This window comes from Taudactylus pleione, unplaced genomic scaffold (assembly GCF_031769625.1).
Source record: "Taudactylus pleione unplaced genomic scaffold, aTauple2 ptg000194l, whole genome shotgun sequence".
Taxonomy (NCBI): domain Eukaryota; kingdom Metazoa; phylum Chordata; class Amphibia; order Anura; family Myobatrachidae; genus Taudactylus; species Taudactylus pleione.
This window is the reverse complement of record NW_028284596.1, coordinates 1,635,226-1,647,050: the sequence shown is the minus strand read 5'-3', so window position 1 is coordinate 1,647,050 and position 11,825 is coordinate 1,635,226. Positions and strand designations below refer to the sequence as shown.

Here is an 11,825-nt window from a genome sequence, read left to right as displayed (position 1 = left end):
AGAGACTGTTAGGGTTAGGCACTAGGAGGGATGATTAGGGTTAGGCACTAGGAGGGACGGTTAGGGTTAGGCACTAGGAGGGACGGTTAGGGTTAGGCACTAGGAGAGACTGTTAGGGTTAGGCACTAGGAGGGATGGTTAGGGTTAGGCACTAGGAGGGATGGTTAGGGTTAGGCACTAGGAGGGATGGTTAGGGTTAGGCACTAGGAGGGACGGTTAGGGTTAGGCACTAGGAGAGACTGTTAGGGTTAGGCACTAGGAGGGACGGTTAGGGTTAGGCACTAGGAGAGACTGTTAGGGTTAGGCACTAGGAGGGACGGTTAGGGTTAGGCACTAGGAGGGACGGTTAGGGTTAGGCACTAGGAGAGACTGTTAGGGTTAGGCACTAGGAGGAATGGCTGGGTTAGGCACTAGGAGGGATGGTTAGGGTTAGGCACTAGGAGAGAGGGTTAGGGTTAGGCACTAGGAGAGACTGTTAGGGTTAGGCACTAGGAGAGACTGTTAGGGTTAGGCACTAGGAGAGACTGTTAGGGTTAGGCACTAGGAGAGACTGTTAGGGTTAGGCACTAGGAGGGACGGTTAGAGTTAGGCACTAGGAGGGATGGTTAGGGTTAGGCACTAAGAGGGACGGATAGGTTTGGGATGGTAAGTGTTAGGCACTTACTGGAGTGTTAGGCACTAGGAGGGATGGTTAGGCTTAGGCACTTACCCTAACGGTTAGGTTTAGGCACTAAGAAGGACGGATAGGTTTGGGATGGTAAGTGTTAGGCACTTACCAGAGGGTTAGGCTCTAGAAGGGATGGTTAGGCTTAGGCACTTACCCCAACGGTTAGGCACTAGGAGGGATGGTAAGGGTTAGGCACTTACCGGAGTGTTAGGCACTAGGAGGGACGGTTAGGGTTAGGCACTAGGAGGGACGGTTAGGGTTAGACACTAGGAGAGACTGTTAGGGTTAGGCACTAGGAGAGACTGTTAGGGTTAGGCACTAGGAGGGACGGTTAGGGTTAGGCACTAGGAGGGACGGTTAGGGTTAGGCACTAGGAGAGACTGTTAGGGTTAGGCACTAGGAGGGATGGTAAGGGTTAGGCACTAGGAGAGAGGGTTAGGGTTAGGCACTAGGAGAGACTGTTAGGGTTAGGCCCTAGGAGAGACTGTTAGGGTTAGGCACTAGGAGAGACTGTTAGGGTTAGGCACTAGGAGGGACGGTTAGGGTTAGGCACTAGGAGGGACGGTTAGGGTTAGGCACTAGGAGGGACGGTTAGGGTTAGGCACTAGGAGGGACGGTTAGGGTTAGGCACTAGGAGGGACGGTTAGGGTTAAGATTAGGGTTAGAAAAAAAAAAGTGTTGAACATTTTTGTGTCGGTCATTTGTCCCTGTCGACATATTGACCTTCTATCATTTGGTGTCTATCTAGACATTGTCTACCTTTTTACTGTTGATCTAGTGAGCCACACCTCTTGCTCACCCTAGCTACACTTCCCCCTGTACCGGTTACTGTGGCTTTACTGCAATGTTTGTACACATGCCATACACCACTGATAAATGCATCTATTACAGAAGAAGTAGTGGTTACATTTACTAGCGCAGTGGATGGTCGCGGTTGTGTACAGTAGATGCTAAGGAGCTCAAAATCAAAAGAAAGGAAAAATTTAAATCATAAAACAAAATGGCTAAACAGTAGGCAGGAAAATCGCTTATAGTGGCTGCAGAAGGGTGGCAGAGGTGCCTTTACGCCGTGCTCTGTAACGGAATGGTATCGGGAGTGTCAGCCTTCTTGCTGGGTGGTACAAGGGCCAGGCGGGTGAAGATGATGATGAGGAAGAGACCTAGAGTAAAACAGATGTCACTGGTAATTTGTTGTATATATACGTATCACAGTTTCTATAGTATTTGCAATGTAACTGATAATGCCCATGTGAGGTCATAGAGGTGCCCATATAAAGGTCACACAATGAGAGCATTTATAGCGGGCATAGAACTACCAGGGGACTTCGAATGTCCTCATACAGTATATACTGGTAGAACCTGTACTATTCTCCATAATATATGAAGCATCTTAGTAGTTATTTGACAATTTTATAAAAACGTGTCTTGACAAACTAACTTTTTAGTTTCATTCTGCATTTGTTTTTTTCTATTTTAAATGAGAGAATGGAAATCTGAGGGACATGGAGCATGTACATGTGGGAAATTGAGCTGGTGGTGAGGTGGTGACTCTAACGTGGTCACATGACTGAGAGGTATGTCCTAACTTGGGGCCTGATTCAGAGCCGCTCGTAAGCGGCCGCTCGTTCGTTCTGAGCGATGTTTGCCCAACTGCGCATGCGTACGGATCGTAATACGCATGAGCGAACCAGTCAGTGCGGTCGAAAATCGTTTGTTCGCTAAATAGCGAATGCCTGCTATTTTGAGTGACAGGAGGAGGCGTATGTGGGTGGTAACAGGGGAAGGTGCTTGAAAACGGGGAGTGGAGATCAGAACGCAGGCGTGCTTAAAGGTCAAAACGGGCGTTTTATGGGTGTGCATAATTAATACAGCAGCGTCATTGACCACGTCACTGGGTTATTTTAAAGTCAGAACTGCTTGCAAGATTGTGGTAGGAAAAACCAACCACAAGAATAGCGAGCAGTTCATACGCTGGTCGATGTACTCGATTAATCTAATAAATAGCGGACATGACGTAGGATGCGAGCAGCCAGGGGGCATAGTTATCCAAAAAACGACCGCAAGATTTGTTCGCTCGTTCAGACACGGAGGCGTGAACAGACCGCAAAGAGCGAACAGTTAATTTGAATAGCCACCACCTTTTCCTGAACGACCGTCCGCAAATAGCGTCCGGCTCTGAATCAGGCCCTTGGTCACATGGATGATGTATGGCCTAACATTGTCACATGGATGAGGTATGGCCTAACATGGTCACATGGATGAGGTATGTTCTGACGAGGTCACATGGATGAAAGGTATATCCTAACGTGGTCACATGGATGAAAGGTTTGTCCTAACATGGCATCATGTATCAGGTATGTGCTAACGTGGTCACATGGATGAGAGGTAAGTCCTAACTTGGGCACATGGATGAGGTTTGTCCTAATGTGGTCACATGGCTGAGAGGTATGTCCTAATGTGGTCACATGGCTGAGAGGTATGGCCTAACGTGGTCACATGGATGAGGTATGGCCTAATGTGGTGAATGAAAGCTATGTCCTAAAGTAGTCACATGGATGAAAGATATGTTCTAACGTGGTCACATGGAGCTAACATGGATGAGATATGTGCTAATGTGGTCAAATGGATGAGAGGTACAGTATGTCGTAACATGGTCACATGGATGAGGTATGTCCTCACATGGTCACATGAATGAGAGGTATGTTCTAACGTGGTCACATGGATGAGGTTTGTCCTAATGTGGTCACATGGCTGAGAGGTATGTTCTAATGTGGCCAGATGGATGAAGTATGTCCTAATGTGGGCATATTAATGAGAGGTATGTCCTAACGTAGTCACATGGATGAGAGGTATGATCTAATGTGGTCACATGGATGATGTATGTCCTAATGTGGACACATGACTGAGAGGTTTGTCCAAACATGGTCACATGCATGAGAGGTATGTCCTAACATTGTCACATGGATGAGGTTTGTCCTAATGTGGTCATATGGATGAGAGATATGTCCTAACATGGTCACATGGATGAGAGATATGTCCTAATGTGGGCACAGGGATGAGAGGTGTATCCTAATGTGGGTACATGGATGAGAGGTGTATCCTAATGTGGGTACATGGATGAGAGGTATGTCCTAACGTGGGCACATGGATGAGAGATATGTCCTAACGTGGGCACATGAATGAGAGATATGTCCTAACGTGGGCACATGGATGAGAGGTGTATCCTAATGTGGGTACATGGATGAGAGGTGTATCCTAATGTGGGTACATGGATGAGAGGTATGTCCTAACGTGGGCACATGGATGAGAGATATGTCCTAACGTGGGCACATGGATGAGAGATATGTCCTAACGTGGGCACATGGATGAGAGATATGTCCTAACGTGGGCACATGGATGAGAGGTATATCCTAATGTGGGTACATGGATGAGAGGTACGTCCATTCATGGTCATATGGATGAGGTATGATATTATTATATTCCATGACTAGTAATGGCAGAGGATGATGAAGATGACAACATATTACACAGATTTGTATAGAAGAATTAATGCCATTTATGTATTATATATGATGTCATACATACCTATAACACCCAGAGTACCTAAGGTGATGCCCAAGGCTGATGATACGGTCGGCATACCCTCCATCTTGTCCACCTCCACCTTGCACTGCCCTCTGGTATTACAGTGACACACTGACACTGGAGAAAACAAGGGACAGAATATTACTCACATACCGTACAGTAAGTACAGGGTTACTCTCATGTGTTCCAGCTCTTCTCCTAGGGAGTGGCTGATGTTAGGCCTGTCCCTGACTCAGGGCCTGATTCAGAGCCGCTCGTAAGCGGCCGCTCGTTCGCTCCGAGCGATGTTTGCCCAACTGCGCATGCGTACGGATCGTAATACACATGCGCGAACCAGTCAGTGCGGCCGAAAATCGTTTGTTCGCTAAATAGCGAATGCCAGCTATTTTGAGTGACAGAATGAGGCGTATGTGGGTGGTAACAGGGGAAGGTGCTTGAAAATGGGGAGAGGAGATCCGAACGCAGGCGTGCTTAAAGGTCAAAACGGGCGTTTTAAGGGTGTGCATAATTAATACAGCAGCGTCATTGACCACGTCACTGGGTTATTTTATAGCCAGAACTGCTCGCAAGATTGTGGTAGGAAAAACCAACCACAAGAATAGCGAGCAGTTCATACGCTGGTCGATGTACTCGATTAATCTAATAAATAGCGGACATGACGTAGGATGCGAGCGGCCAGGGGGCGTATTTTTTAAAAAAACGACCGCAAGTTTTGTTCGCTCGTTCAGACATAGAGGCGTGAACAGACCGCAAAGAGCGAACGGTTCATTTGAATAGCCAGCCCTATTTTCTGGACGAACGACCGCAAATAGCGTCCAGCTCTGAATCAGGCCCTCAGTCCAGAGTAAAGCCGGCTGCACACTGGCCAAAGCAGCCGTTCGGCACTCGGAACGCATAGTAATATTAGACAGGACAGTATATAAGAACAGTCATATGAGAATTGTGTACATGGTCCGATACTGTAATCATTCAACTGAATTTACCACCCTAATGGCCCCCATCAGGTATAGATCAGGAGTTGCAGTATTGCTGGGCCCATTCACGCCAAGTTAGGGAGGAACGAGTGACGCCAATTATGTCTTAGTGATGTCACTGCGTACTAGTGCATTGACAGGCTGCATTGCTGGTCGATGTGCGTCAATGTTACGGATTTTTCCGCTGGTACGCGACGCAGGACACAGATGAAAGGCAGCAGTGGGCGTCCCTCTGCTTGGTTAGGATTTGGAATTATTCGCATATTTTCGCAGCTGCGTTCTGTGAGAAATTACAGCTGTGATCACATTATCGTCCATCTCAGGATCAGGGTTCTAGGTACAGGTTATTTATGTCATCTCAGCGCTCATTAAACTGGATAAAGCATTAAGTACAGTGCAGCTGATTCAGACCCGCTCGCTAGACTGCGCTCGCTCGTAGCTGGACGATTTTCGCATTCTGCACATGCATCGCATTGCGCATGCGTGAACTAGTGCGAGAGATCGGGAAGCGTTCGCTCGCTGCGCATATACAGCCCAGCAGAGTGAGTGACAGGAGAGGCCGTTTGTGGGTGGTGACAGGGACTGGCCAATAGAAAAGAGGGAGTGGAGGTACGAACGCAGGCGTGTCTGTGAGCGTCTTAACGTGGTTTCAGAGGCGTGCATAATTAACAGGTAGCGTGATTGTACACGTCACCTGCTTGTATTTCACACTGAAGTGATTGCAGTGCTTACGGCAGGGGATGGTCTGCCTCAAGCGCTGCGATCGCATCCGATTGGTACCCGATGTACCGATGGTTGCATAAACTTCCTGGAGATGACGTGTGCAATTCGGCATCTTAAGATAGGCTGGTGGGCTTCTGCATACACAAAGCGATCGGATGCCAATACATAGTTGGCGTGCTTATGCCTTACCCTGCGATCGCCTGCCTTGCTGTGGGTTGAGCGGATTTGCATACACTGGGTGCGAGCGGGTCTGAATGAGCTCCAGAGAACCAAGGGCCTGATTCAGAGCCAGACGCAAGTGGCTGCTCGTTCGCTTCGAGCGATGTTTGACCAACTGCGCATGCGTACGGATCGTTATACGAATGCGCGAACCAATCAGTGCGGCCGAAATTCATGTGCTCGCAAAATAGCGAATGCCTGCTAATATGAGTGACAGGAGGAGGCGTATGTGGGTGGTAACGGGGGAAGGTGCTTGAAAACGGGGAGTGGAGATCCGATCGCAGGCGTGCTTAAAGGTCAAAACGGGCGTTTTATGGGTGTGCATAATTAAAACAGCAGCGTCATTGACCACGTCACTGGGTTATTTTATAGTCAGAACTGCTCGCAAAATTGTGGTAGCAAAAGCCAACCACAAGAATAGCGAGCAGCTCATACGCTGTTCGATGTACTCGATTAATCTAATAAATAGCGGACATGACGTAGGATGCGAGCGGCCAGGGGGTGTAGTTTTCCAAAAAACGACCGCAAGTTTTGTTCGCTCGTTCAGACCTAGAGGCGTGAACAGACCGCAAACAGCGAACGGTTCATTTGAATAGCCACCCCTATTTTCTGGACGAGCGAGCGCAAATAGCGACCGGCTCTGAATCAGGCCCCAAGTTTCTCCAATCTCACATTGTGAAGATCTGGCATATATTTATGACCTTCTTGTTCTTAAGGGTCTATGGCCCTCATTCAGATTTGATCGCTAGATACAAGCGGTCGCTCTGAATGAGGGCGGCCGCTTGTGGTGTGAAGTGTGGCCTCCTGGTCGCTAGCTAAGCTGTTACCACCCACAGCTGTAGTGAGCGACCAGGTTGATGGTCGCGATGGTCAGGACCATTGCGATCATCGGGGCTTGCGACGAGACCCTAAGATTGGGTCTCGGCAAGCGCAAGCCCAAGGGAGCTTCCTGCTCTGATCGAGCAGGAAGCTCCCCACTGATATTATTGCTAATGTCAGTGGGGCCGCCCCAAACGGCAAGCGTTCCGTCGGGAATGCCTCCGTTTGGCCGGCCACCCCCCCTGCCCGCCTCCCAAACGGGGCGAGCTGTCAATCACCAACGACAGCTCGATCCCTTTGGTGCGAGCCGGCTCCGACGTGCGCATGCCCAGTGGGCAAAAATTGACCTGGTTGCGAGCGCTCAGCGCTTGCGACCGGGTCTGAATACTGCCCTAATTACTAAAGGCCTGATTCAGCAGTGGACACGAATGAGATCGCAGCTGCAATAATATGCTAATGGCCTGCCAAAGCACAGCCGGCATAGAGACGCCCGCTGCTGCCTTCTCGTATCTGTCCAATGTCGCACTCCTGCGTAAACATCGGAAACCATCGATGTACATCGGGCAGTCACGCAGTATGTACGGCAAGTCTGACCAGCCGCAAACACTGCAGGCTCTCCTCACACGCAGGGAGCTCTCATGGTGCCAATGCAATTTATGCACGCACATGAAACGGCGTTTAAACAGTCAAACACGCCTGCGTTTACCTAACGACCCCCCATTACCTCCCCCAAAATGCTGACCACATGACACTCACTTTGCCAATGGATCCTCTGTGCGTACGTAATCGCAAAACAAATCATGACACGTGCGCAGTGCGAATTACACGCATACGCAGTGGCAAATATTCAATTTATCTGCGGAAATATCGCCATTGCGTCCATTGCTGAATCAGGCCCTAAGTCTTGGAGAGAGATAACGTACCGACCAATCAGCTCCTAACTGTCACTTAACAGGCTGCGCTTGAAATATGCCAGTAGGAGCTGATTGGTTGGTACTTTATCTCTGCTCCCTTTATCTCTCTCCAAGGCTTAGTACATAGACCCCTGTGTCCATGACAAGAATCGACCAATCCTTCACGCAGAACGCCAGTTACAAACGCTACAATATACATACTCTGTAACAGCGCCCGTCGTCATGCGCAGACCCGTGTGAAATCCTGTTTATTAATGCACACGACTCATAGAGGCATTTGCGGGTCTGACAACTCCATGGGGTCTAATCACTAAGCTTTGCAGAGAGATATAGTGGAGAGAGATAAAGTACCAACCAATCAGCTCCTAACTGTCATGCTTTAAACACAGCACTGAGGGCCTGATTCAGACCCGTTTGCTAGGATGCGTTCGCACGCAGCCAGCCGATGTTTGCGATGTATGCATGCATACGCATCGTAGTGCGCATACCAGTCCATGCGATCGCGAAGTGATCACCCCTTAAGCATAGACGGCTCGCTAGACTGAGTGACAGGACAAGCCCTTTGTGGGTGGTAACAGGGGTGGGTGGATGAAAACAGGGGGAGTGGTGGCACTCGATGTTACCAATGGTTGCATACACTTCCTGGAGATGACGTGCATAAGTGGGCACCTTAAGAAAGGCTAGTGGGCGTCTAAATACACAGCGCGATCGCACGCCAAGACATAGTGGGTATGCTGTTGCCTTGCTGTGCAATCACAGGATTTGCATACGCTGGTTGCATGCGAATGCATCTAGCGAGCGGGTCTGAATCGAGCCCTGAGAGGTAGGAGCTGATTGGTTGGGACTTTATCTTACTCCACTTTCTCTCTTCTCCGAGGCTTAGTGAATAGACCCCATAGTTTGTAAAGGTTGACACCTGTAAAAGATGTCAAAACCAGCATAGAAATGATCACCACCGCTGGCTGCCGTGTGTCAGCTGTAACGTGTCCCAAAGCACACGTGGAAAAGAACATAAAACGGAGCATTTCAGCCTAATTGTTACACATGACAATTAGAATAAATTGCAGGGGACTCTGGGAAATCAGCGGAGACACTCTGCCAGCAGAAAATAATGAGGAACCATTTGTACACATTTTAGTGCATTCAATTTTTCGGATTATTTAATAATAATACTTAATAGAGGCTATTAAGCGGCTAGTATGAAAGGATTAACTCTCTAATAGGACTCATTGTGGCAGAGAAGTAGGCTGGCGTCCCTCAGTGAATAGGGCCACCGGCTGATCTCTCCATTCAGAGTGCAGCTTGCTGGCTGTTATATACAAGAAGTCAGGTAATAAATAACTGTTAAATAACAACAAGTCATAGTGATTAACTCACAGTGTTGCATCTCCTATTCTGTTACTGGAGAAGCAGCTCTCATGGGGAAGGGGTCCCACAAATAGGGGCTTTGTTGAATGTTGGGAAAAAGTGGAACCATATAAATACATATATACAAATAGGGGGTTTAGGACCCGCAGAGCCCGAACACAAATTCTGTTTAGTGATGTTGCAACGTTTACACCAAGTCACCTGGGTAAGGTTTAGGCGCACTCATGTGAGATTATATGACAGCGAGACAGGAGCATAGAGGAGACACTTATTAGTGGTCTTTCCTCCTTTATGGTATTTTTCTCCCGGCAGAAACACAAGAGATCAGGGGCCTCATTCAGAGGTGCACGCTAACTACACGTAATGCCAATGTTCACGTTGTTGAGCGATTATCTGCTGCTGGGCAAAATATTGTAATAACCTATGACACGAGCGTTACTGTGAGTGTAAGCACAAATGTGCTGTTGTGTATTAGAAATGGTGAGGGAAAACCATGGGGTTCCTGGGTGGTGGCCTGAAGCGAACTAAAGTAAAATCTGTTGCGTGGGCGTGCTAAGGGAGATTCGGGAACCTGTCAGTGAAAGCGGCTGCGATCGCATACGCAGAGCCACAGATGCTGTGTTCAGTACCTGCCATAGGGCTGGGGCAAGTATAGATGGTGCACATGGTGGTGCACTGACGGTGGGTAGTCCGGAATCACTGGCGGTGTTACAACATTCAGTGGGTGTTTCAGTGCTTGTGCGTCCAGGTGCACGCTAGTACACGAGGGGGAGGCTGAATCTAGCATTTGCATATTATTGCCTTCTCGACTCGGCTGCAACTGCGAGCACCTCCGAATCTGCTCTAGGTCTTTTATGCGCGTTCCGGTTGAACCTCTGCATTTCTATGTGCACGGTGGCCAATGTAGTCTTCAACTAGTGGCATCTTTACATTCCTTACTTATTGCGGCCCTTGCATTTAATTACTCATTACTGTAATTTTTATCCACCATCACAGGTCCTGAGTCTGCTCATGAGAGTCCTTCATTCACCAACTTTGCACCATCACACAGCCGCCCATTACTACCTTCCCACCACTTCTTACTACTCACCCCATGTTCCTACCTGACCTGCACATCCACCATTAGCTGCACCATCACACAGACACCCACCACTACCTTCCCACCACCTCTTACTGCTCACCCCATGTTCCTACCTGACCTGCACACCCACTATTAGCTGCACAATCACACAGCAGCCCATCACTACCTTCCCACCACTTCTTAGTGCTCACCCCAAATTCCTACCTGACCTGCACACCCACCATTAGCTGCACCATCACACAGCCGCCCACCACTACCTTCCCACCACCTCTTACTGCTCACCCCATGTTCCTACCTGACCTGCACACCCACCATTAGCTGCACCATCACACAGCCGCTCATCACTACCTTCCCACCACCTCCTACTGCTCACCCCATATTCCTACCTGACCTGCACACCAACCATTAGCTGCACCATCACACAGCCGCCCACCACTACCTTCCTACCACCTCTTACTGCTCACCCCAAATTCCTACCTGACCTGCACACCCACCATTAGCTGCACCACCACACAGCCGCCCACCACTACCTTCCTACCACCTCTTACTGCTCACCCCAAATTCCTACCTGACCTGCACACCAACCATTAGCTGCACCATCACACAGCTGCCCATCACTACCTTCCCATCACTTCTTACTACTCACCCCAAATTCCTACCTGACCTGCACACCCACCATTAGCTGCACCATCACACAGCCGCCCATCACTACCTTCCCACCACCTCTTACTGCCCACCCCAAATTCCTACCTGACCTGCACACCCACCATTAGCTGCACCATCACACAGCCGCACAACATTACCTTCCCACCACCTCTTACTGCTCACCCCATATTCCTACCTGACCAGCACACCCACCATTAGCTGCACCACCACATAGTCGCCCATCACTACCTTCCCATCACTTCTTACTACTCACCCCATATTCCTACCTGACCTGCACACCCATCATTAGGTGCACCATCACACAGTTGCCCAACATTACCTTCCTACCACCTCTTACTGCTCACCCCAAATTCCTACCTGACCTGCACACCCACCATTAGCTGCACCATCACACAGCCGCCCACCACTACCTTCCCACCACCTCTTACTGCTCACCCCAAATTCCTACCTGACCTGCACACCCACCATTAGCTGCACCATCACACAGCCGCCCACCACTACCTTCCCACCACCTCTTACTGCTCACCCCAAATTCCTACCTGACCTGCACACCCACCATTAGCTGCACCATCACACAGCCGCCCACCACTACCTTCCCACCACCTCTTACTGCTCACTGCATGTTCCTACCTGACCTGCACACCCACCATTAGCTGCGCCATCACACAGCCGCCCATCACTACCTTCCCACCACCTCTTACTGCTCACCCCATATTCCTACCTGACCTGCACACCCACCATTAGCTGCACCATCACACAGTCGCCCAACATTACCTTCCTACCACCTCTTACTGCTCACCCCAAATTCC

At 49.3% G+C, this 11,825-nt stretch overlaps 1 protein-coding gene across 1 annotated transcript in view; it reads right to left on the bottom strand.

Moving 5' to 3' along the window:
• Positions 1 to 267: 267 nt before the first annotated feature.
• CDH16 (cadherin 16) overlaps positions 268 to 11,825 on the bottom strand; it is a 186,778-nt gene continuing 175,220 nt past the window's right edge. Inside the window, exons 16-17 of the mRNA XM_088476787.1 lie at positions 4,253 to 4,369; positions 268 to 1,827 (exon numbers count right to left, since the gene is read on the bottom strand). Coding sequence (XP_088332913.1) covers positions 1,730 to 1,827; positions 4,253 to 4,369 — 215 coding nt within the window. The 3' untranslated portion in view covers positions 268 to 1,729. The remainder of the gene's footprint in view (positions 1,828 to 4,252; positions 4,370 to 11,825) is intronic.